This window comes from Nipponia nippon, unplaced genomic scaffold, assembly GCF_047370975.1.
Source record: "Nipponia nippon isolate SJK-2023a ecotype South Korea unplaced genomic scaffold, ASM4737097v1 scaffold_14, whole genome shotgun sequence".
Taxonomy (NCBI): domain Eukaryota; kingdom Metazoa; phylum Chordata; class Aves; order Pelecaniformes; family Threskiornithidae; genus Nipponia; species Nipponia nippon.
This window is the reverse complement of record NW_028262330.1, coordinates 8,532,058-8,558,622: the sequence shown is the minus strand read 5'-3', so window position 1 is coordinate 8,558,622 and position 26,565 is coordinate 8,532,058. Positions and strand designations below refer to the sequence as shown.

The 26,565-nt window shown below is 39.8% G+C and overlaps 2 protein-coding genes across 4 annotated transcripts in view; one reads left to right on the top strand and one right to left on the bottom strand.

Annotated features, from left to right (window-relative positions):
- PITPNC1 (phosphatidylinositol transfer protein cytoplasmic 1) overlaps window positions 1–12,911 on the bottom strand; it is a 93,072-nt gene extending 80,161 nt beyond the window's left edge. Inside the window, 2 exon segments of the mRNA XM_087751156.1 lie at window positions 11,185–11,252; window positions 12,391–12,911. Of these exon segments, the coding sequence (XP_087607282.1) occupies window positions 11,185–11,238 (54 nt within the window). The 5' untranslated portion in view covers window positions 11,239–11,252; window positions 12,391–12,911.
- Window positions 12,912–13,019: 108 nt separating this feature from the next.
- On the top strand, window positions 13,020–22,576 carry PSMD12 (proteasome 26S subunit, non-ATPase 12). 3 transcript variants are annotated; one of them, XM_087751154.1, is made up of 11 exons: window positions 13,020–13,196; window positions 14,955–15,014; window positions 15,259–15,387; window positions 16,758–16,865; window positions 17,826–17,930; window positions 18,370–18,519; window positions 18,691–18,825; window positions 19,379–19,491; window positions 19,877–20,051; window positions 20,565–20,642; window positions 22,498–22,576. In XM_087751154.1, exons 1-11 carry the CDS (start codon window positions 13,089–13,091, stop codon window positions 22,507–22,509), a joined length of 1,173 nt encoding a protein of 390 aa, XP_087607280.1. In that variant the 5' UTR covers window positions 13,020–13,088; the 3' UTR covers window positions 22,510–22,576. The 3 variants fall into 3 exon arrangements, with proteins under 3 accessions (XP_087607280.1, XP_087607281.1, XP_087607279.1); XM_087751153.1 differs by lacking the exon at window positions 22,498–22,576 and adding an exon at window positions 21,978–22,439 and having other exon boundaries at window positions 13,021–13,196; XM_087751155.1 differs by lacking the exon at window positions 22,498–22,576 and having other exon boundaries at window positions 20,510–20,643.
- The last annotated feature ends 3,989 nt before the right edge of the window (window positions 22,577–26,565 follow it).

Below are 26,565 nucleotides of genomic sequence, written 5' to 3'. Positions count from 1 at the left end.
GTAACATGGTGACACTAGCACAAACAGTTATTTTTATATTTTTTAATAACTTTTATATAAAATGAGCAAAAAGCTGAAAATATATTAAACAATTAGTTGTGTTTCTGACTGTCATCAGTGAGTGATTGTTAATCAAGCAACTGAGCAACAGTATGTGTTATACTGGAGTGTCATTATCACATAATTATTTTGTCATGCATTGTAATAATATTTTTACTGAAAAAAATATTAAACATAGTCATTAATTGGGCAACACATTAAACCTAATATGACATTTAGTGTGATGAAATGGAAAATAAGGCATACTCAGCACGCTCACGGAAAACAATTCCCACAGAGCCCAAGTATTCCTAAATCACTTAGGGAAGACTAATCTTAGAACAGACAGGCGAAAACTCCTAAAGAGAGACCATGATTTTTCTGGAGAGCATATGAACAAGTCTTTTACTAAACCCCGTCTACAAACATTTATGCATGTGACTCATGACACGTGACTTCTTGTGCTTTAAATTAAGTATGTACGCAAGTTAAGTATATGCAAAAGGAGTGTGCACTGTAAAACCAGCTTTAGAACTGTAAAAATACGAAACTAACAGAATCCAAAACTGCTTCAGCATTTTCTGACCACAAACAGGAAAAAGATGGAAGATATATTTATTTCCAAGAAAAGCTATTAAAATGTCATTCCTACAATTTAGCACCCTGCATTATACTTTATAAAAATAAAAACAGTATTTTAATACATATCCAAAGATTCAAAATTGGCTGATCGCTTATAACCAAAATTGGGAAGAAACGATGAACTGAGAAGGAGATAAACAAGACTAAGGCTAGACTAAAAGCATTATATATAAACACAGGTTAAGTTCAAGTCTAGTTTCCCCCACCTACAGACTGTAAACCCATCTGTTAACCCAACTTGAAATCTAAATTACCTTTTCTTCCCTCCTTTTTAAACCTAGTCAATAATCCCGGAGAGCACCTTTCTCCTTGCTTTCCAGATGCATGCAGACTTAATTTCACTTAAATACGTGCACAATATGCCTACACAAAGTTCTTCAGCCTGCACTGGAGGGCTATCATAGCAAATTTGTGTGAAATGTCACTATTTGCTTTATTTTGGCATCAAGTCGTACAAAATATACTGCTGGTCTTGAGAGATGCTCTACCAACAAAAGAAGATAAGGATAAAACATAAGGAAAATTATGATTATTTGAAAAAAATTAATTTTAAATGACAAATAAGTTTTCAATGAGCAAGGATACAAAGAATTATCCCTCACCCACAATTATGGAGCATATTTTAACGGTTTGCATGTGTGTATTATCTGTCTCCATCCTTTTAGCATTTAATGGTTGCTTGTGTGTTAGGTTAGGCATTCAAGATGGAAAGCCTGCATGCATTTCTGCATCCACAACTGACTCGGTTCTGTAAGGACAGCCTGGGGAACATATTTGTCAGCTCACTAGTCACAAAGAAGAATACTGTGAATGAATCATTGTTCTATACGATGGGTTTTCCATTACCTGACTAGGCAGTCTTTTGTACAAAAGAACATGATCTCTAACAGATTTTAACAATACAAATGCCTATCAGACTAAACTGAATACTCATGAAGGAAAAAGTAATTTTTAACCTTTCCTAGTTATTCTAGGAAGAGAAAGATTTCTGTAACCTAAAGGGCTTTATATACTTTAAGGGCTATAAATCACCTAAGATTTTTTTAACATTTGCAGTCAGGCAAAAAGCATATGAAAATTGGTATAATTATATTATTTCTCACCTTACAATTACACAGATGAGGAAATTAAACAGACTGGACTAAGGGAAAATGTATTTGACATATCAGAGTTACCAAACTTCAAGGTGCTAGTATAGGCATCTACATTCACTATTATAGGTACATAAACAAAAGCGGCCACAATTTCAAAAGTGCTAATCATTTAGCGTTCACATCAACTCTTACAAGAACTTCATGCTCTCAGCAACTCGAAGTTCATCCCAAAAAATAAACAAACAGAAAGCATTAAGTTTTAAAAGCCAGTATTGACATTCTGTGTCTTTCCCTGTTCTTTTGTTTTCGAATCTACATTATGCTCCACAGACAAAGACATTTCCTGGAGTTCTTGATAGCGGCAAAGCTCTGTAGAGTGTTTTAGCTAGAAAATATCCTAAAACACTGAAAAGCTGCATTTTCTTTTATGGGAAATGCAAAACTGGGCCCTACGTTTTGCCAACAAAGCCTTCAAATCAAATACGTAGTATTATTTGCTGTACATATACCTTGAAGAAAACTAGTGTTGACAAGTAGAGACAGAGCAAGAGAGATGAAGGGAGATGTATGTCAGAATCTGGAGTTCCTTGAGTAATATCTAATCCTTTCCAGTGAAAGGTTTTTTTAATGATTTACACTGAAACTTTAAGAACAAAGGTTGTCTTGTTTCTTTCACAGAGTTGTATTGAAATGTGCAAACAGGAGCAAAGGAGAAAATTGGCTATTTTTGGTCTTCTATTTGCAGTGGAGTTCAATAAAGATTTGACATCTGCTGTGCATTGCTTTGCTTTTATAGCTCTCTAGGTGACTACAACTAGTACAGGAAGGTCAAGCTAAAGCAAGGTATTCATTTTCTTCCCATGGTAAAACACAGCTCTCACTTTCATCTGTTCATTCTTACAACTAGACTGCGCATCAAAAGAAAATTAAATAGCTGTTCTTATTTGGTACTAAAAGTTAACTTCTGGTGCCTTCTCTCACCGTTTTATCTGTTATATCATTACAATGATTCTTCCAGTCCATAAGCTTTAAGGTCAATTTAAGGTCACATTGTATGGAGCAAAGGCCTTGTGATGTGAGTAGACATGACCGCCCACAAAAGACCAGATCAGATCTGTTTGCTAACAAGAGTCTTACACAACGATTTCTTTTGAAGGGTAGAAAGACGTTCATAATGGTGTAAAGAGCTTTTCTAGATGAATAATTAACTCCGAATACTCCTCAGCCAAATGTATCAATGCTTCCACAGCATTTTCCAATTGCAAAAAGAAGGTAAAGCTGGTGATGTTCTCATAAGGCATATCCAGAAAGAATGATTAACTAAAGTAAAAAGTCCTTTAGTTCTCATAGCACTTTAGTGTCTTGTAAAGGCATCAGTGTATGACTATAGATGCATTACAGCTGTTGATACTTTAAATTAAAATTGCACAATAAGCCTCCATTTTTGCTGGACAACTTCAGCTCAAAACTGCCAGCTAAACTTTTTCTGCAGAGGTCATGGTCATGACACGGTCCAACTATTATTTTATTTACAAGTAATTAAATTGAATTAAATTTGAAAAGCTGACTTCACCTTATGTTTGCTTATATTCCTCTTGCTTACAGCCAACATACTGCTTTTTCAAATGTTCCTTATATTTAGATATTCCTGAAAATACGTTCTGTGGTTATAGCTGGGAAATGAAAAAAGCATACATAATCGATCATTATTTAATCTATCTGTATTAACTGCAGGATGAGTATATGTAGTTTGCCCTGCAGTAAGTAACTATAGTTTAGAAAAAGATGTATTTTACACTTTATACCCTACTAAAGGCTTTTCTGTCCTACATGCATACAGTTATGTCTAAATATCATAACACCTGCTAACTCTCAGGGCGTAAAAACACTTTCTCAAATGCTTTCATTGAGCTTTAAATCTGTCTGAATAAAACATGTTATAACAAGTACCCTATGTACACAAAACAGTAGACTATGAAACCTTTTAAAGAAGAAATGTACACAAGATTCAGAGAACACAAATACTGTTTGCACATATGTTGTTGAAATAATTTTACCTACATAATCCACACTGGGAGAATTCATAATGTTTGAAACAAGAGCTGAACACTGGGTATTTTTCTAAAGGAGCAAGCACAATACCTCTAAACCCACAATTTGTTAATGTTGAAAGGATTTTTTGTTGAAAAATCATGATCTACATTTACAGACATTTTGCAGGTCTCTGCTTGTTTGTATTCATGACAATACAGCTGTTCCTTCACACCTCATGCAGGCAGTGTTCCCCACAGATCAAACTTAGCTTTTATTTAAAGCTTAGAATGGGAGCAGTTCCACCAACTTCAGCAGAGATAATCTTGGTTGAAATAAAGAACAAAGGAAAGAAAAACCTATTAGGACTTTCAGGTACTGGCCATACGTGTACAGTTCAGAACTAATAGAAGTGTTAATGGTCATCCCTCTTTCCAAGGAAAAAACCCTATGATGACTACTATATTTTATTTGATGTTCAGCTTTTAAATATATACAACCTAGCTTCACATCTTTATTAGCATTTTACAGCAATAACAACTCAGTTTTCAACAGGATCCAGCAAAAATGTCTTTCCACCTATTCCCCTAAAGAATAATCACTTTCCACACAAATCATTATGATGTACCTCACTGTACTTTGCCTCTTCCAAAATAAAAGTTCAGTACCCTATCAGATTTGTTTTACATTTTCAGATAAAGGCATCTCAAAAGCACAAAACCATGTAATCCTTCCTGTGAAGAACTGTGGAATTATGATTTGCAATGAGACCTAAGTTTGAGAATTTTTTAGCATCTCCGCTCTTTTCAACTGCTTGGCGTTCTTTTCACTTGCTTAGGAACATGGTTTTTTAACTGATGATATTTAAAAAACCACAATGCAGCCTGTTATAATATTTTCTCATACGATGTAACAAACCATTTGTAAGAATGAACTAACACATAAAAATGCAAGGGGAAAAATAACCAAGAGGCAGGCTTGTTTATTACTTGCAGCTGGGATGAAGATTGGTAACATATCCTAAGTAATTACTGCAACAGATTTTACTTGCTTTATATATGAATGAAAAGAAATGGCTTTTTCTAATTTATAAGGTCTCAGTGTTAACAAAAGGATTGAATTTGCATGCATGCCTCCCGAAAGTACCACAAATGAGGTACAGAATGACTTCTAATTGGCAATCGTATTGGCTTCATCAACCAACAGCTACATTCTGACCTAATTTCCAAAGTTCTTACAGCAGTTGTTATTATTTTGCTTAGAAGTTAACATGGTATTTCCTTTCTCAAATTATTTTAAAGCTGATCAGGCAGCTTTCAACAATATATATGTAACAGTCCTAAATAACTGTCAATAAAAATTCAGTTTAATTAGTTAGCCTTAGCCTTGAATAAAAACTGTAGTGTGGTGCCACAGCATCTCAGCAAGCACCCCTGCAACAACCTGTCTTTCCTGGTGTTTATGGACAAGGAACAAAGATGCTCCTCCGACTCATGTATCCTAGCTCAAAATACACAGTAACAGTTAAGTCTGTAGCAATCAGCATTTCTTAGGAAATGTTTTATTTGCAACAAAGCATTTGGCCTCCAAGCTGACAGGTATACAAACAAAACTCCCATAAATTTGGGTATCTTATCTAATACGGGAATCAATGACAGAATGCCTCAAGAACACGATCAGCAGTAGCTAATGAAGACCAGCCATGCAGCATCTCCTACCCACAACAACGCCAGAAACTCTTCGAACCTGGAGACAGCGTTGCTGTTACGGTGACATCTATCAGTTTTTAACTCTTCTCTAGAGATAAATTCAGGTCATAAGAGTCAGCCAGTGTAGTACTAATTGCTATACTGCTGCGTGCATATTTATTTACATGCAAAGTAATGACTTCTAGTTACTCAGCTGGACATTACACAACATTTTAATGCACTTTTTTGCCACATTACACATAAAATTTGACTACAGAAGACCGGGTACAGGTGCTTGGCTGACATTGCTAACGCTCCGTTTTGCCTCCTGCGCCTGATTCTTTTCACAGGAATGACGTGGGAAGCCACTCTGGTTTTGGTGACAACACACCACCACAGATTAAAGATGCAATTCTGTCTCATTCATGTTGTGAGACTTCTATGCATGGATAACTGGCAAGTCAGTGCTAAAAAAGAAAACTGCTCAAGGAAATGCTCTTAAATCTATGTATAAAGTGCACAGGCCGAAAGGCAGAACTTTCAAACAGCGGAAGAAACAGAGTTGTAAAGTCTAAGTAAGGAAAACAGCACAAAAAGGGAAGCCATGCAACTGCGTAAGAACGAACTGCATTTTTCACATACCTCTTGAAACGTACAACCTCAAAAATACTTAGGTGCTTAACTCCCAGTAACGTCAATGCGAGTTAGGCACCTAAGTGCCATTGTAGATCAGGGCCCAACATCCTAATCCTGTGAGAAATTGCATTTCTGTCAAAGCCCACGGAACTTCAGAGCGACTTCGCACCTTGCAGAAGGCAGTTTGGGCCTCTTAGAACCAAAATGTTCTTGGACTTTGAAGGGTGAGCATTGCCCCGTGATCTTCTCCTAAAGATTGCATAACGCATCACCTTCTTATTCTACACAGATGCCAAAAATATCATACATTATTGGTAGTTAATGTGCAACTAAAGCTAAAATAAGATAATATCACCTTCATAGACTGTAGCAAACGTCACAAAGATGAACCAGTATAAGAAATACAGTGCAGGACATTTTTAGTATGTAAACAGTATAACAACAATAAGATACCTGCTAATTTCACAATGCTGTCCTAGTTAATTTTATAATTAATAATGAAATTCATGCTAAATATCAGACATATTCTAGGTCCCTCATTAAGGCATCTCAGCTGCAGTTCTTGGATTAAACGGATGTTTCAACATAAGAGAAATTACAAGACCTATGAGTATCTTTACTAATTCTGTTAACATTCTAGAGAACAAAATACTTCCAACGTTGTCTTCTGCCTCACCATGCATCAGGCATTCCTATTTTGGGAGATTTTTGAACTTTCCTCTATCTGGAAATCTTGTTTAACAATAATTTTTCAAAATAAATTAGATCTGCTCCCTTCTGATGACATAATGAACTGTCATTAACTAAGTGTGGTAGCCTGAGGACATCAGGAACTGGCTTGGATAAAATGTTGTCTACATTAGGGTAATACAATAAACAAATAAAATTATGTATTAAAAGAATAATGCCATCCATTATGACAGCATACTATATAACTCGGTTGGAAAAATGTTAGAATTAAACCTATGACTATTTACCTACACGTATGCGGTTTTAGGTCCTGCTCCCAGAAGAAGGAATTTCCTGAGCAGCCTGAAGTAAATATTTGGCAGTGTAAATTTTCAGTTTTAGCATACTGTTAATTTGCCAAATCTGAAGATACAGACAAAAAGACCATTGAAATGGCCACTCTATCATACTCGTGAAGACTCCTCTACACATATTGCAAAAAATAAAACAAAATCGTGGAGCAAAACACTCACCTGGATGTATTTAAACAAAAAATGCATATATCATTTGCAAAGTAAATGTATTTTCTTACAGCCCCGGGGGAGAGGGATCGAAAAGCCCCTCACAACCGCCGGCTGCAGCCAGTCTGCAGCGTGCGAGGGCCGCAGAGGAGGCCCCGGGCGCTGCAACCCCGCTCAGGGACCCCCAGGCCGGAGCCGCTGCCCGCGGCCACCCCGCGGGGCAGCGCGCGGGCAGCGCGCCCCCTGGCGCCCGCCCGGAGGGCGCCCCCTGGCGGCCCCCCCCCCCCGGCGCCGCCCGCAGGAGCCCAGAAACTTTGAGCCCGGCTGGGCGCAAGATGCGCGGTGCGGTGCGGTGCGCGAAGGGCTGCCTTCCAGAGCGGGCCCCTTCCCCCCTCTGCAGTGTCCCCTTCCGCAGCATAAATGGCTAAATAAAACAGCACCTACTTTTTTTTTTTTATACGTGCGAGACGCTATGAACCAGAAAGCGCCATCTCATTTACATATGCCATCAGGCCTCCAGGTACCCACTGCACCTATGAACGAGCACCGCTTGTACGCGCAAGTAACTACACGGCACGTGTCTTACGTGTAGGTATTACTAGCTTACTTAACACAATAAACAGGTAGGGTGTTTGCAGATAAATAAAACCGTAATGTTCCTCTAACACAGAGTTTAGAACATCGACAAAGCAGTTTGACTCTCAATCATTTCTTCAAACGACAAAAAAGTTTTCTCAATAAATTATCACCTCTCTACCCTACCTGTGCTAGAGTTCCAGGCCACTGTCATCTGCGAGGGTATTTTAAGCAAAGGTGAAGATATATTTAGAATCTGGGTTTTGGACAAACGCTTTAACAGAGAGAGGATTTCAGCACAAAGCTTTTTCTTGCAAATATGCGTGAGATGCTTCTGAAAAGTCTGGTTGGAAAATCTTTATAACCCATACTTTGACGACACAACGCTTTTGATACACTTAAGTTACCTTTGTTCCTGTAGGATTCCCTTATTTTCCAAGAAAAACATACCTCTCTAGCCAATCACCTCCGACTAAGTTTATTACACGAAGAAAAAATATTCAGTAAAACAACTACAACCGCGACTCGCCTTGAAAGAGAAACCCCTTGGTAAGAAACAGCCTAACCGTTAGCAGCGGCGGAGCTTACCTCTTCAACTGTCAAAGGCATACAGATCCGGTACTCCTTCATGAGCATATTCCCGCTGCCTCAGTGCGGACCAGCAAACTGGGAGAAAAGTGGTTATTTCTGCACGACGACCGCGACAAAAACCAATCAGGGGAAAAAACGACCAAGCCTCCTTCTCTGTACGCGCTTGACAATGTGTCCACAAGAGAGTAATGCAACCATCCAGGAAGGCTGACCCAGCAAGAAGAAAAAACAACACAACTGCTCCTTTCTTCCAGTTCTTCCTCCTTCAGCCTGCGATCACGGGAATTGCACACACGCTCGCACCGACATACGCTACCAAGTCTCAAACCCCAAACGCTGTCGCTAGAGCCAAAGACATCCGTCGGAAGCGTACGGAAACGGCAGGCTCTCGCAGCTCTGTCAAGACATGCCTGGGGCGGCGAAAGAACAAACGAGCCGAGAATGTGGCTTTCGCCACCGCCGGCAGCACGTCGGGCGGCAGGAGAGAGGAGATGCCGATCTCCAAGACAAAGCCTTCTTATAACGCTCCTTCCCCGGCTGCCGAACGCGGCTCCCACCTCCCCACCGCAACGCGGCTGCGGCCGCCGCGGCTCCCGCTGTGCTCGGGGCGGGGGGGGGGGGGGGCGGCGGCAGCGCGGCGATCCGGCGGCGGGCGGGCGGGCGGGCTGGGGCCGCGGGCGCGGAACGGAGCGGCGGCCCCGGGGGGGCGCGGCTGACATCAGCGGGGCGGCAGGAAGGGGGCGGGGGGTGGAAGCCGAGCGGCGCGGCCGGCCCCGGGTCTCGCCCGCCGGTGCTTCCCGGGAAGCGGGCGCCGGCAGCACCGAGCCGGGAGAAACCGCGGTTTACGTTAATCCTGCCGCGAAGACTCCTCGATTTTTTGGGGGAAGTTTGGTTTTTTTGCCCTCCGCGTGACAACGCACCTTGCACAACATTTACGAGCCGGTGTGAGAGGGGAGAGCGCGGCGAGGCCGCCGGACAGCGCTCGGCGCCCGGCCCTGGCTGCGGTGACACGGCAGCGTGCGCCCGGTGCGGGCGGCGGGGACCGAGCACAGGATGTGGAGGCCTCACCCATTTCCCTTTTGGTCAGCCCTCCCTTATCGGCCAGCGATTTGGCAACGCAGATAAAACTCTTTTTTCCTATCGGCTATTTACTTTGAAATGCCACCCAGAAAGTTCAGTGAAAAAGCGCCTCCTTCCTAGTTGAACAATAAAGCCAGAACCGTTTTAGGAGGCCTTCTTTTTTTTTTTTTTTTTTTGCTACTTAGTAGGCAATTTGTTACTTAATCCGTTCTTTAATATGCTTGGGGTTTGTGTGTTTCAGAGAAATATACCCGTTATTAATTACAACCTGATAGGCACGGGAACCCAATTCTGAAAGGAGCCGAGAACCCCAAACTGTTACACAGCCTCAGGTAAATCACAAAACGTTCACGTTGCTGTTTCTCCTGGCTCTCACGTGGCTATAAAGCATGTGTCACAGAGAAGTGCCGTGACAGTAATATGAAAATCAAGGCACTGTACAGATAACGGTAAAATATACATCTGCATTTAAATATAAATTATTTGCAAAAATAAAAGTGATGAAATACCATATTTGGGACAGTTAAAAATGAATTTAGGTCTACAATGGAGTGTGTGTTTCATAACAAGAAAGAGCAAAAATCTCAGATTTTCATTGGTTCTGAATGTACATTTCAAAGCTATGTATATAATTTTTAGCCCGGAGAGGACACAGTGCCATCTCCTGGAGCTAACAACGTAACTTTTCCATTCCACTGCAATAATGGCACAGTAGTTCACGCACCCTGCCTTTCCAGTGAAGTGCAAACACCTACACAAAGAAACAGAAAATCTGGGAGCTCTGTTAATAGCCTGGATTTTCAACTGAGGTATGAACAATGTGGTTAATGAGCCTTCTATCTCAAGTCTGACAACAGCCATTTATAAATATCCGAACTGTAGCTATAATTCATAATGTTGGTAGTGTATGTTCCTGACACTTCTGTGCAAAATAGCCCAAACAAGGCAATACCTGTGATATTACCTATAGATGGGAGATATCCAAATTCACATCTAAAACATCTACTTCAATTTTAAGTGATTTGCTAGTTGTTTCATTCATTTGGAACAATATCTCTGGATTTCTGCCAAAAAGCAGTGTAAAAAAATTGAACTACTTTGCATAGAGCCTTGATGCTATACTCAATTATAGGCAAAGACATTGATTTCAATAAAAACAGGAGAAAAACCTAAACTAGTTTATCACCTATGATGTGCTTTCAGCATAAACCAAACCTTATATCTCTGTTTAAAATAACAAAGCATGCAGATCTGCAGAAAGTAGTGTGTCAAATCCAGTAGCTCCTTAAAACGGAAACCAAGATTACTTCCCGTACCGACAGCAAAACATTCTTCAGTCACCCCATACTCACTGCCACAGGCACAGCTCGGTCTTGCGCTGTCTGCACAAACACATGGGGGAAAATAAACGGTGATGATAGCGGTATCCTTTACAACTCCCTACTACGACTAATGTCCTGGGACTCTCTACAAAGCATGCTCACCAAGTGCTTTCTAAGGAACATGCTGGGACAGACAACTTCTAGCTCCAGCTAGCCAGGAAGTTTCTGCCAAGCATGCCTGCCTCAATTTTTGTTCTTTTGTTTTCTGTGAATTGTCAGAAATGATTACTCTTACCTTTGCAACACGCTCTCTATGATCAGTTGTAAAAATAAGACATTTTTCACTCATCTTCCATTTTTGACCTGGGGGAAAAAACCCGTATGTTAAATCATGCTGAATATTAATTCCAGATGGACTTGTGTCAGCAAAATGTCACTTCATAATAAGAGACAGTAAAAGTCTTCAGGTATTTTACTAACGAGTTTTGAACAAGAATTTAGGGTTTTTTTTGAGCTATTCAGGAAGTCCACATCATCTCCCAGCATTCCCATGCAGGTAAAGGAAGAGAACAGTCGCAGTATGCATTAATTTTCTTCCTCTTTCACTCACTGTGTGAACCAAAATTACTGTGTATGGGAATACGTTCAATTAGATTAGTATCTGACTTTTAACTTCCCTGAAAGCCATCACTGCCTACCCATCGACTATAAAATCATACTAATATTACAACAACCTATGAGAATGAGATTTTACAATTCAAAAGAAATAGCCAAAGCTCTGTAAAAATTTGTAACTGGCCAGAGTTAGGGAAGAACAACTCATACACTCTCTGTGACACATGCATGTATTTTCAATACTTAGGTCAATTAATAACTAAAAAGTGATTAAGGATAATGGATAAATTCTGTTACTGGACTTTTTAAATCAAGTTTGAGTTCAAACAGAAAGTGACTCAAAGTCCATGGTCTGTGCTGGGCTAATTGGAAACCATGTATCAGACACAGTTGCAAAATACAGTATTATAGCTCTGAATTAACTTAATTGAATTGCCCTGAATTTACACCAGTGTAGCAGATGTAGTAACTCAGTCTTAATTCTGTAGACAAAAGATTTAAAACAGTTATCTCAAACACCCCTTTGACACATTAATGTGTTGTTATGTATGCAGTATAGTCATAAAGTACCACAAGACAAAATGTAATTTCATGGTAACTCATTTTTTTCTGGGAGTCTTAAATAACATCCAAAGATACCAAGCATGCGCTGGTCCTTATTTCCTTCCGAGTTGTTTGCTTGCAAACGTGAGCAAGCTTCTCTGAATTTCTCCAGTGAATGAAACTTCTGTAGCGTATGCAACTCTGCTTTGGAATGGGAGATGATGGCAATCTACAACCACAAGTGTTGCACCACCATCTCACAACAACTTATCAAACACGTTGACGGTGCAACACTGCCTAAAATCAGGATCCTTGTCCTCTTAAAAACCATTGTGTTTCCTACCTTTTCCCAGCAATGCAATGCAGCAATGCAAGATGATTACATGACTCAAGGCTGGAACGTGAAATACACTGAAATCACCAGGGTGAAGTTAGTAGCTACCGCACCCGGAGTCCTCCACTGAGGCCATACCACGGTGCAACCTGCCACGTCAACGTGGCGTGGTTCTCAAAATGTGTGGGAAACAGCACAAAACCACGATCCTCCTGACTCCCCACCCTACGGCCATATCAAGGTCTCAAGCTCTTGACGCACAAGCTACGAGCAACACCGTGGCTGTGGCAACTGTGCTGAAAACCCATGCCCCTGCTGAGGCGGGAGGCCGCAGGGCAGGCTGAGGGCCCTGACGGGGCTCCGTGGAGAAGGCACCACCCCACATCTGGCACCACCCTCCCCCTTCCTGGCTGCCGGGGCATCCCCTCACCCCAGGGCACGGCTCCGAGCGAGCCAGGCCGGGGCTCAGCGGCGGCGGGAGCTGCCCAGGGGCCGAGCGCCGCGGAAGGGGCCGGTCCCCTCAGAGCCGGCGCCTCCCCTACCGCCCTGTCCCGCCCGGGGTCCTGAGGCGGCCGGAGGTGGCTCCGGCAGCGCCTGTTTGGCGCAGCGCGGGGGCCTTCCGCGGGGCTGCCCCGGCCGTGCCTGCGCGCAGGGCCTGGCTGCTTCCGGTGTGTGTTCGAGGGGGGACGCGGAGCGGGGCCGGGGAGATGGCGGAGGGCGGCGCGGAGCGGGCCGATGGCCGCATCGTGAAAATGGAGGTGGATTACAGCGCGACGGTGGACCAGCGGCTGCCTGAGTGCGAGCGGCTGGCGCAGGTGAGGCGGGGGGGAAAGCCCGGCGACGCGGATGGGCTGAGTCATGGCGTGGGGCGCGCTAGGCCGCGCTCGGGGAGGCGGCCCGGTGGCGGGGGGACCTGAGGCGCGACCTGCAGCCGCCCCATGTCACCCGGTGAGTGCGGAGGGGCCCGGGGCTCGGGCCCTCCCGTGCCGTGTTGGGGAAGGGGAGAAGTAGGGGCTGCTCTACCGCTTCATTGGCAGCGTAGGGAAGGGTGGGCGGGAGGGCGGCGGGGGAGACGAGAGGAGATGTCAGGGTGCAGCCTGGCGGGGAAGGGGACAGGAGGGCCCGACGCCACCAGAAGGGACGTGGCTTTTCCCTTCTGCCACTTTCCGCCTGGAGCGTGGCTGGGCAGGGACGTGGGTGCTCGTTCATCCTTAGGACTGCTGTGCGCCAAAGCAGCCGTCGTGTAATTGATCCTGTGTCAGGTTAGGCAGCGCTTTGCGTCCTTCTGACTCGGTTATGTACGTGCCCCAAAAGACTGGAATGGAGGGCCGGAGCCGTGGCAGGCTGATAGGGTGCGTGGCATCTGCTGAGCAAACATGCATGTGCCCCCAGGCATAGACGACCAGAGAATGTCTTGCTGATGGGATCGTAGAGGCAATCGTACGTATGGTGTATCTTAAGGTTTCTTTTATGGACTTGTTCTGTAGCGTAGAGATTTTTCTGTGTCTCAGACGTCAGAACAAACAGATTGGATTTGCTGTTACGTTCTTTCCTGGTAGGATGGCATCTGATTCTTTACATGCTGCAAGTGCTATGCTCGATCCATGTGTCCTGTGATAGACGTGTTGTACTATATAGCATATTGTAGGATTCTGAAGTCAGTAGTCTTAAGATAAGGAAATTGCATCTTACACTGTGTTAAGACTGTATTGTATGGAGAGTAGGCACAGGTGTTTTATCCCACGGGCACAGCTGTGTAGGTATGGACACCACGACCATGTTTCATTGTCGCATAACATGTAAATTTTGTGACAGTAAGAGCACATTCTTGACAAACCATTGTATATAGTTTAAAAGATTTCAGTAGGATGGGTACATTTTAGAAATAAATTTCATTTTCTCTTTTTGTTATTAATTTTCTCATTTCTAACCTTTTTTTGCAGCCACACAGTTGTCATGGGCTGTTACAAATTCTTCCATATTAACATCTTTTTACAAGATATTTGCTAGGAATTACAACTTAGGACTAAAAGTACATTGTGGTATCTTTAACTCCTCTAAACAAAGGCAAATATAGTTCTCAAAACCCAAAAAGCAGGACTATTATAATTTCACACTTAAACTGTAAAGCATGTAGTTCGTGCTTTCTGTAATATGCTATAATTAAGATATGATGAATGTGGATGAAAGTAATAGTAAAACAATTATCTGTTATTATAGGAAAACACTTAAAGCTTTGTTTTGGCTAGGAAAGAAATCAGTCTTCCATTTAGCTCAGCGAATGTGAGCTAACCAAACCTATCTGAAACTTGCTAGGTTTCTCGCTCAAGACAGACAATTTATAGCTTGTATTGGGCAAAATGGAACTAGTACCTTTCCAGTTTGATCTGTGTGTAGAACCATATATTTAAAGTTAGTGCTATTTATGTTTCTTTTTTTAAGAAATAAAATACTTAAAAATGAGTGCACAGGCTAGTCTATGTTTTTTACTTACGTGAGAATTAGAGCTACTCTCAGTTTAAACTGAGTTGTATTCTTCACTCATGGTGATAATTCTTTGCTTATCACATTAGGAAGGAAGATTGCAAGAAGTAATTGAAAACCTTCTCTCCTTGGAAAAACAAACACGAACGGTAAGTAGCATATGGTGTGCAACATTTATGCTGGATTGTCCTACCCACCACCTTGTTCCACTGCATTAAAGTCGTGAAGGGAATTGGAGTATCAGTCTTTCTCTTTTGTTTTTCTTTTCTTTAAAAAGAAAATCAATGAGGCTAGATATAATCAGGTTTTTTTTCCCTTTGTATAATAGAAGTGCAAGTGATAGAGTCTGCAGGTTGGTTATCCCATCGCTAATATGCTGTTTGTTTGTTACAGGCATCTGACATGGTCTCCACATCCCGTATCTTAGTTGCTATAGTGAAAATGTGTTACGAAGCTAAAGACTGGGATGCTCTTAATGAAAATATTATTCTTCTATCAAAGAGAAGAAGTCAGTTAAAACAGGTGAATTTAATCCTTTGAAACAAAAAATAAAATTATATTTGGAGCTGTATTATGTATCTGATTCCCCCTTGTGTGTAGGGACTTTCCTGCCTGAAATATATCGTAATTAGTTTCTGTTGACATTTTTTCATAGGCATAATGAAAGCCAATAATGAAACTGATGTCTGGAATTAGTCTGTCTTCACCTTGTGCCTGAGCTCCGTGTGGTCCAGCTTGCCATTCTTGGCAACACAGCTGTGACTTTTCTGCTTTCAGTGCATACCAGTGCTTTTAGATGGTAGTTCGTCTTTACACTGTTCTACAGTCTGTATTGTAGACATGTTCTTAATTTTTCATGTTCACATGAGGTGTATGTTAAATAGAGTTATTGCAATTTATTGTGATCAAATAAGGTGTATGCTTTACATGCTTGCTTTTGAAACTGTCATAGTCTGGAATTCAGTTCTGTCTGAGAAATCGGCTATCAGGATAGCTGAAAGCACTTGCATTTAAGAAGGTACAAAGTTTATTGCACTGTGTGTTCAGTTTGACTTAATTAGAAGTTAGCAAGAGGTAATTTTAATGGCATCATTGCTTTAGGAAGAAAATGGTTACCTACTTTTTAATGTGCAGAAACATTAGGAGTTTGTAGACAAGTAGAGTACAGTTTAGTTCTCTAACTTGCACAAACTGTGGCTGAAGACTTGGGTCATTTCAGCTGAATTTTCTTCTTGAGGAAGAAATTTCTAGAAGTCTCATTCTGGGTTTTTTTTAGAAGTAGGTATTTTAGTAATAATTTTAACAGCTTTGTCAGCATTGTTACCAGAGGAACATATTCCAATACCTGTGCTTGCCGCTGAAGGATGCTAGCTTATTAGTGCCTATTTGGAAATGTGCAGAGATGGAAAAGCATCAGTCAGAAATAATTACCCCTCTTCCTTCCCTTCCTCAAAAATCTACAGGTGTCCTAAAGAGAAGGGCTAGTACACACACTTAAGAGAAGATGTACCTTCCCTTTAGCTATGCAGGTCTTAGGGCAAACAGATGAATCTTGTCAGTCCGTGTGAGAGCCGTGTGGATTTGCCAGAAGAGGAGTACTACTTTTCAAGAGGGGACCGCATGGGAGGAATTATTTTGAATATCATTGGAAAAACTAAGAAGAAAGAAATGACAGAACAGCATCTCATTTGACTTCTAGAATCAGTCGCTAGCATCATTTTACACATTCTTATGAATCAAAGTGATTAGATGTACCTTGCATGCTTTTTGTTGAGATGAGTCTCTTTAGTTTGATATGAAACTATTTAGTACTTATTGCTGAGTGTTATAGTTTGAATGCATTTGAGAAATTTAAAAACACAGTATGGTTTTCTTTTCTGTTATTGTACTAGGCAGTTGCTAAAATGGTCCAGCAGTGCTGCACTTATGTTGAAGACATCACAGACTTACCAGTCAAACTGCGCTTAATTGACACGTTGCGTATGGTTACAGAAGGAAAAGTAAGATTTTGTTTTAAGACTGAATGTCTAAAAGGTAGAATAAAAATGCTCACCTTCTTTAAAAGCATAGCTTCTTAACATTATATTTTAATCTTGTTCAAATAAGAGCAGAAGTATATTTTCAAATTAACCTGAGAAGTCAAGTAGTGTATTTCTTTCCAAAAGACTGCAAATATTTTTGAGATTTCATATTTAAATAATTTGCTGAAACACTGGTCATATTTCCATGACGTAGATATTTGGATGTATTATTAATATGATTAATAATACATTTCAGAATTCTAAAATGCCATTTATTTTTCACTTTTTAAAAATGTTATCTATTTGAATTTGTTAGAGAAATGGACAGGTTTAGCTTAATTTCTCCTGGGCTTAACAAGGTGTTACATACAGTTACGGTAACCAGAAGGTGATATCAAAGCATTATACCAAGTTAATTATTTACATAATATTCCTTTTAATTTAAGAAAATAAGCAATTCTGCATTAAGGCAAATTTGTGTTAATGTTATGGCTTTTGCCTGTTCAAAGTTAGTCTAAATTGTTACTAATCAAGTATTGTCGATTTATGGATGGTTAGGAGTGAGTGAAATAATGCAAGCGGTAGTACTTAGTACACATTAACTATTAAAATCTTCATATCTATTTCAATATATTTTAGCAGACAAAATATCTAATACTTAACTCACAGTGCACATCCTTTTATGTTTGCTTAAAGAATGGTGGATGTATTTAGACATTATTTTTTAGATTAATTTGGTCCAAATACTTCTGGTGTGTCAACTATCCATCATATTTTATCTGTGTATGTTGTGGATAGTATCAGTATAGTGTATGGATACACAAGCAATTAATTGGCTGTATGAAAACATCAAATGTATGTCGTAGTGGGGTTGTGGTCTTAGAGTTTGCACTCTTCTTCAGAAAATTCTGGTGTTTAAACTACTACTTCTGATTTCAGATATATGTGGAAATTGAACGTGCTCGCCTGACGAAGACACTTGCAACAATAAAAGAACAGAATGGTGAAGTGAAAGAGGCTGCCTCTATTCTGCAAGAATTGCAGGTAACACGTCGTGTAACTCAAAATTGCGTCAGCAATAAAAATTAATTCTGGCTGCTCTTAGATTATTGTTTAGAAACTTAATCAGATACGTCTGCAGAAATGCCTGTAGTGAGACGGACTGTTATTAGTGAAAGTGTAATTCAGTTTTGACTGCTTTTGTTAATCTCATGGTTAGGTTACATAGACTATTTCCCATTCGGAAAACAGATTTCAATTCTCTAGGTAGTGCATTGAGTATAGTGGATTCTTCTGGTGTAAGTGGGGGCTATAATTTCAAATTGAATAACCTCTTCTCCATTCTCACTTGCTCTGGAATAGCTGTTTTTTCTGTTGTTTTATTTTGTTTTTCCTGCCCTGACAACCTCCCACTCTTCTTGCACAGTTAAGACTTCACTTGATTTGACTTTGACCATGTTAAATAGTCACATTTTCATTTTAGGTGGAAACCTATGGTTCAATGGAAAAGAAGGAACGTGTAGAATTTATCTTGGAGCAGATGAGACTCTGTCTAGCTGTAAAAGACTATATTCGGACTCAAATTATCAGCAAAAAAATTAATACAAAATTTTTTCAAGAAGAAAACACAGAAGTAAGTCACTGGAGGATCTCTCTTCTCCTCCCGCTCCCCATCCCGATTTTAATCTGACATTCCTCTCTTCAGGTCCAAGTGTTTTTGAATCCCTGTTTTCTGGTATCCAGTTGGATTTCATTTACATGATTCATGGAGCTGTATTAATTTTACTGTTTGATACTATTTCAGAAACTAAAGTTGAAATACTACAACTTAATGATCCAGCTGGATCAACATGAAGGCTCCTACCTCTCCATCTGTAAGCACTACAGAGCCATTTATGATACTCCGTGTATCCAGGCTGAAAGTGAAAAGTGGCAGCAGGTAAAAAAACATTGCATACAAAATGTCTGTATTTTCATGTGGCAAATACCCATTTCATTACCAGATCAATTTACAGCAGATGAAATAGCTTATCAGTCTGTTGTTCTTAGGTTTTTTTAATGGCTATATTAACAAATTGGTTAGTTGAAAACAGATATAATAAAGTCGATTTCAAATGAATATAACTGACATCTTCATTATATTATCTTTGAAATCTTGAGAATGTCTCTGTTTTATGAAAGTGCAGAAACCAGAAACAGCTGTGCAAGTGTGGTCTAAATGATACTGTTGTTAATGCAGTACAAATGTTACATATTTGAAAAGATTTTTTTTTTTCATACATTTATTTTAAATACTGGAATTTTGGTTAACCTGAATTAATTTAAATCTGTCACTGTGAATGAGGGCTCATTTCTGCAAGGTGACATCAATTTCACCTTAACTTCTTAATATGCTGGCCTTAAGCATTTTACATGTTAAATTCTAAGCTCTGTGGGCAGCGTTTTTAATTGTTTAATTATGGGAAAACCCCACACTCTCTCCTCTTAAACAGGCACTGAAGAGCGTTGTTCTATATGTTATTCTTTCACCTTATGACAATGAACAATCTGATTTGGTGCACAGAATTAGTAGCGACAAAAAACTAGAAGAAATTCCGAAGTATAAGTAAGTATTCTTTCTAATAAACAATTCTTAGGTAAAAAAAAAGTCTCTCTCTCAAACTAGCTGTGCAAGTGAAATCTGTTTACGCTGAGTCTGCTGTAAGCATCTCAGAATGTAATGCTGTATGAAAACTACTGCAAAATTTTCATGATTGTGCATGTTCCACATTAAAATAAATGTCTATAAGAGAAAGATCTTTATTAGAAACATAGTCTGACTTGAGCTGCCCCCTGATAGCGTGAAGTATTACAGAGTATATTCATGAAGAACAATGAATATTAATGGTAATACAATTAAAACATTTAAAATTATTTCTTCGATCGAGTTAAGTATGAAATTATAGCCTTATTAATACAGGATTGTAAATCAACTTTACTAAACCATTTAGAGACCTCCTAAAACTATTTACCACCATGGAATTGATGCGATGGACTGCCCTAGTCGAAGAATACGGGAAAGAATTGAGAGAAGGATCCCTTGACAGTCCTGCAACAGATGTTTTTGCCTGTACAGAGGAAGGTGAAAAGAGATGGAAAGATTTAAAGAACAGAGTTGTGGAACATGTAAGTATGGCTGTCTCTAAGCATTAGCTGGGTGCCGCAACTTAAAATGCTTTTCACTTGCTATATTTTAGTTACCAAGAGAAACAAAAAAGTATGTAGCAAAGCAGCAGATAAGTTGCCTTTTCCATTGTGTTGTGTTGTCAACATTTTATTTGCTCGTGTAACTTTATTAGAGATAGGTATTTGGCACAGTTGCCAGAAAAAGGAGCATATTGCGCTCAAATTGTGAGATTCAGCATTCACATTTCAATAGAGCAGAAACTTGACAGTCTTGCTTTGTATTAAATTCATAATTAGTTGATTTAATTACTTAATAATTTGTCATGTAGAGACTTTTATGCCTTTTACAAGCAAAAGAACTGTTTGTTCACAACTCCCTCACGTTCCTTGTGCTGGACTGCCGTTAGAGCACTACAGCTCCTAATCTGCTTTTAACATTGACTTTTATATTTTTGCAGCCTGCTTCAATTATTTTTTGCACATAACCCTCTACTCTGAACACTTTTATTCCAGAATATTAGAATAATGGCTAAATATTATACCAGAATTACAATGAAGAGAATGGCACAGCTCCTGGATCTGTCCGTTGATGTAAGTGTTGCTTTGCTTATTCTTCTTTCATGAACAGCGTGGAAGTGTATGTGTGCATGTGCTTGTGGCAAAAATGTAAGTATTCAGCACAGTCATGTTCTCTTTTAGTTTGAATTTGAGTTCTCTTTTTAGCTTAAAAAGCTCTGTAAGTGGTACCACAGATCATCTTTGCACTGTTTTACAGACAGTGCAGAAAGACATAGCATTGTAGAAATGTACTGGTTGGTACAAAATTCTCAGAGTTTACACTTGTGTGTTTATGAATGTTCATGGATACAGTATCTGTCGTCGTATCTCTATATATCTGTCTTTATATTATCCTTGCAGCTCTCCTAGCTTCATCCTTAGTATAATTCCCCTGTTCATGTTACCAGTGCTTCTCAGCTCTTAACGGGAAGAACAAAGTGTGCTGTAGAGATAGACAGGGAGCATTAAGTGAACTTTAAACTTTAGTTCATTGGGTTCTTTTTATGAAGTACACTTGGGACTAATAGTATTAATCCAAATATTTGTCGCTTTACTAGTCAATGCAAAGACCTGAGTGTATTTTCATGCCTTTATGGGAGTTAGAAAACTGTTTTTAATCGAGGCCGAACTCAGTGTCATGATGCATGTACCCATAAGGCAAAAGCTGCTCTTAAAAAATCATTTATATTCAAGGTCTCATGTAAACGCTGGCACTTCTCTGTATTGAGTTTCAGTAGTAAAAAGCTCTTGTCAATGAGTGATTAAAACTGACTGAAGATACAGGGTTTCTCACCTTAAATGTCCCTGTTTATAGATAGTTGTACTTTGGGAACGTGGGGTGAAGTAGTCTTCCTGTCATCCCCCTTTGTGTTTTCAAGAGCTTTCTGAAGAGATTGATGCATCATGGCATACTGGTATTTCAAGTGCAAATGAAAAGCTTTACCTTACTGTCTTTTAATTAAATCTGCTCTTTTTCACAAACTCAGAATAAACCTTCTTTGACAGTGGTCAGTAATTTACATGGATTTTCCTATGCCTTGCTTGTCAGAAGGCTTGTTCTGATAGCTGTGTAGCCAAGTACTCCAATGTGTAAAAGTCTGTTGGTGTAGTATATTAAACTTTTAATTTCATGAAAGACAATCGGTTATAGGTCAAATTAAAAAAAAAAAGTTTTTGAATAGGTGGTGCTAGTAGCTCGTGGTGCCAACGTGTAATATGAAAGTATTATGTGTTTTTTTAAATACAGTATTACTACAGCTGTATTTCTTTTAAGTGTAAAGAAAACCTTTTTCCCTGTGCTTTAATGCTGTTTGATGCTTTGTAGATAAAAATGCTGTTTTCTTGACTTAGTGCTGTTTGTCTTTGCAGGAATCGGAGGAGTTCCTGTCTAACCTAGTAGTTAATAAGACCATCTTTGCTAAAGTAGACAGGCTGGCAGGAATTATCAATTTTCAGAGGCCTAAGGACCCAAACAATATACTCAATGACTGGTCTCACAAGCTCAACTCACTAATGGCCCTAGTTAACAAAACCACACATCTCATTGCCAAAGAGGAGATGATACATAACCTGCAGTAAGGTGCCTCAATAATCTCAGTGCTTTTAAAGAAGGCATTAAATCTTCATAATAGAGACTATTATTACAGTGTGTATATGGTTTGTTTTCTCCCTGTCAAGCCTTCCTGGTCTAAAATTTAGAACATAATTCTGAAATTCCTGTTGACAATTAAGTTCCCTTGATTATTCATTCAGTTGTTAAATGTTTTTTGCTACAATTGGTGAAAGAACATAATAAAACTGTATTGCCTGTATAATAGTAGTCTTGTGATTTCTTCTTTTCCATGTATACCTTTATCTAACACATAATTCTGTGGTTATTTCATTACAGGACTATTTTTGAGGCTGTGATTGAGACGATATACTGTAAATAATAAAATCCTAGGGTTTCACAGTAGCATGCCTTGAGGTAACTTACAATGATAATATTATGTTATGTCAAGATGCTGTTTGAACGAAATTCTGGATGTTCATGCTTAATAATAATGGTATTTCTTGTGCTTTGGGACTACAGATAGGCTTTATTAATTGATTCTGAGCTGACTGAGAAATATACCTGAATGTTGTCTGCTTGGTGCAAGTCACTAATTTTCACTGTTTGTAGTTCCAGTTTGTAACGGCTACAATAGCAATTTTGCAATTAACTAAGATAGGACTTCAAAGCTGCTGCTCCTCGTAATTGAATGTGTTATATTCAGACAAGATAAAGTCCTATTATTTGCTTTAACCTACTTGTAATGGAGGGAAGTTGTAGATTTTTCCCCATGTCCCTGTTCTGTTTTAACAAAGTAACTTTTTTTAAGAAAGTAAAATAGTAGCACAAACAGTATAGTAAGAATCAATGGGACTTTTATTGAATTTTCTCTCGTTTTTAATGATTTTTAATGCTATCCATAACTAGCTATTCTGTTCGTAATAAATTAGGTAGAGACCATAACTGCAAATGATGTATTGAGATATATATATATAAACCCTATCTCTTTAAAAGCCCACTGAACTTCATTCAAACTAATGCTCTTAGCACTGGTAATTATCATATGAATACACAGTAAGTCAGGAAACTTTAGACAGTGATTTTGAGTGAGGAAAGTCTGCCAGGGGACAGGAAAAGATCGAAGCTTTGAAGCAGTGATTTGCCTTTGAAATGTAGATTTTGGACATAGCTTAAGGGAAAGCTGGGAATGTCATTTTGGAGGCAAGTAACTGTATCAAGCCATACTAATCTAGCTCACTGCATTTAAGCAACAGAAAAACAGCTGAACTATCAGTGAGGGAAGGGAGAAAGAGGAGCAGACTGTTTCGAATGCATAGAATGCTTACCATCTAACTCCCTAAACTGTATTATAGTCCCAAGTGTACAAGTTGTGTATAATCTTGTCACAGCCATGTCTGAGAATGGGATGTATTGGTCTTTTCGAGGCTAGCCTTAGTAGCATAGGCAAAACTGGCTGCTGCTAGGATAATGAACAAAGTAACTTACTTCAGTTTTGACCTTGTCAGATGAAAAAAAAATCAGTCTTCTGGAAACTGAGGCAAGAGGTATCAGAAAGGGGAACAGAGGGTCATCAGGGGAAGTGGGAACGTGCCTCTCCCCGTTCTTCTTATCATAAACCTTTTTATTCCGTTTGCAAATCTGGTCTGGAATCTTCAACCCCAAGCATTTAAGCTTATGGACTCTGTGATGCTTCTACCAGATGAGAGGTGCTGGACGTGTTTTCCCCAGCCAACCCTCTTTTCCTTTTTATCCTAGACTGGAATGGTTTAGTGGTTCCCTGGCCCTGCTTTCTGGGGTTCTTGTGGATGCCGCTCCCTCTCTGGCCTAGCTATATCCCTCTCTGCTGCCTTTGTTTGCATTTAGGATGTGAGTTTGTTGGAGAGAGGAGGTGGTTTCTCTCCTCTCAGAACTACCTTTTGCTGACAGCAAAGAAAGAACATGGAAGCATTCTTATCTTTTAACAGTCCAGGTAGCTCCTTAAAACTCAATTCAGAAGGATTATCAGGGTTCACTTTCACAGTCTGTATTCATACCAAAGATCCACAATGATCAAGCCTTTTGCCTTTTGGTCCGAAATAGATTCTTGTCCTCACTGAATTCACTTACACCACCTTCATCTTGTTTTGACAACATACTGCCCAAGGCAAACTCCCTACCTAACTGTCCTCAGAGTGAGATACACCTGTTGTGTACCTAGTACTTGGGGCCAGAAGCAAGAATCCTCAGGGTTTGCCTCCCCACATATCACACAGGTAAAAGAGGAATTTAAAAAAAAAAAAAAGTAGAGTTATTAGGCTGTACGGTAAGCCCAAGTGAGTGGAAAAGAATCTGTTAATTTAGCCTGGTGTTTTTTTTTTTTTGTTGTTGGCAGACTATTATTAATGAAAATGAAAGGGTGTATCTTGAGTCTCTCTGGAAAATGTTGCCACATTCAGGTTGCTAGGAAAAAAAGACAAGCGGTAAACTTTTGGTGCTAGTTCATCTCAAGAATGCAGATATATGTCAGATACAACTCCTCCAGGAGCAATTTAAAGGTCAACATAAAGGCATGCCGGCTTCTTAAAAAAATGCACTGAGATCGAAGATCTTTGATCTTGACAATGTGGGATCAAACCATCGCGTTAATCTGAACTTTGTAGTTCCTATCTCCTCAATGTACCCTCAACATCCCCTTATTGCTGTTTGCTTCTCAACACTCTCATTTTGTGGATCAAAGGAAAAATGAATTAGTTTGAATTTTGTGTGTGTTTGAAATTGTGTGTGTTTAAAGAGTCCACACTGAAGAAATGTTATCCTTGGATAATTATTAAGTAAGATTAAAGTTGAGATCATTTGTTCATTAGAGGGCTCTGGAGGAATTCCAGGGGAATTTTCATGCTGGAGAATCAAAACTTGCTACTCTTCAGCCTAACAATCGGACATTAATGGCTGCCTAAAACAGTTTGCTTTATTGTTTAGTAAGACTAAGAATTACTGTTGCTATCTAACCTCAGGTCTACCACTGACTTGTTTGTGGCAGAGGGTAAACCACTTAACTTCTGTTAGTTTCCCATGATTGCTGCTTCTGAGGGAGTTCAAAAATTTATAAAGATCCAGTGTGCTAAGACAATAAAAACATTGCTGCTACTACTACAATCAGTCTGGAACTTCTGTTGAGAAAGGCCTCCTGTTGTTTTGCTTCTCAGAGGTGAAAACTGCTCAAGATGCCTGCTGAGGTGTTAGGCTGCAGGGTCAGGGAGGCAATTCGGTGCTGAATGTATGCTATTACGTGCTTATTACTTGTACATGTTAATTGTAATGGTTTTTCCTGTATTCTGAAGTTATAGACATTGTGAGCGGAGCTCACTGAAAATTGTCTTCTGTATTGGAATTCAAGAAATGCCAGCTCCCAGAAACAGGAGTGAACTTTATCATAGAATAGAAATTGAACTTCCTGTGAAAGCAAAAGTCTGAGGAGAAAGGAAAAAAAGCAGCAGCGTAAGTTTGAAATAATTAAAATAGTTTTGTTTTGAAAATGTAGAAACCAAGCTATAGCTGTGATTCCAAGCATGCAGCTCATGGATGAGCCAGGATTGTAGGGCTTTTTGGCTACCAGCTCTCTATTAGCCCCGAAGCAACTGAGGGTTTCAGAGTTCCCAACTCTTCCAGAATCTGTGCCACACCTTTCAGAGCTCTGCTCAGATCTTAGCTTCGTGGCAGGGAGCCTAGCAGCCCTGAGTGGCCCCAGGTTTTCAAACTCCTGTTTTTTGGCAAGGAGCCTAGATTCTCCAAGGACCTGGGCATGGCTCCTAGCTTCACAGAATAGGGAGAAGCCCTGTGAACAGTCATAATTTACAGAATCCTGACTTAAGCATAGGGAGACTGGATGTGTTGGTGCCTGCTGTACAGGGCTTCCTTGCAGTTACGGTCCCTGGGAGGTTGTGCTTTCTAAACTTCCAGCAGGAAATTGCAATTTTCAGATCTGAAAGGTTTTGAAATCTTAAAAAATGTAGAAGTGGAATTGAATTTCATATTGCTGCATTCATTGGGGGGGGCTTCTTTTTTTTTTTTTTTGTTTTGTTTTGTTTTAATCTTACCATTATAATGAGTCCCTAGAAATATCACTGTTAGGCTTTTGAGGACCCGAGTCCTGTCAAGTCTCATGATGCTGAGCAGAGATTCATTGTTTTTGTTCCTATCTCATGCCTCTCCATTGTGCCTTTGGCATTTCTTACATTTGCAACATAGACTGTTTGCTTTTCTTCTGCTCCCAGGCTCCATGTGACTAGCTGCTCCTAGTCTCTCTTGGGCAGAAGAAAGAGTGTGTGCTGCAACCAGTGCAAAACCCCACATTCCTCAGCAGAAGCCTAGTACTGTGAGCTCTCCTCTTGTCATGAAATCCCGTTAGTGAGCATAGCACACGGG

Bases quoted from the DNA above. Each gene is read 5' to 3' on its own strand.
- PSMD12 (XM_087751153.1), top strand. From the start codon at position 13,089: ATGGCGGAGGGCGGCGCGGAGCGGGCCGATGGCCGCATCGTGAAAATG. The intron at 16,866-17,825 runs GTAAGATTTTGT...TTCTGATTTCAG, and splicing joins GTATGGTTACAGAAGGAAAA to ATATATGTGGAAATTGAACG. The intron at 20,052-20,564 runs GTAAGTATGGCT...CTTTTATTCCAG, and splicing joins AGAACAGAGTTGTGGAACAT to AATATTAGAATAATGGCTAA.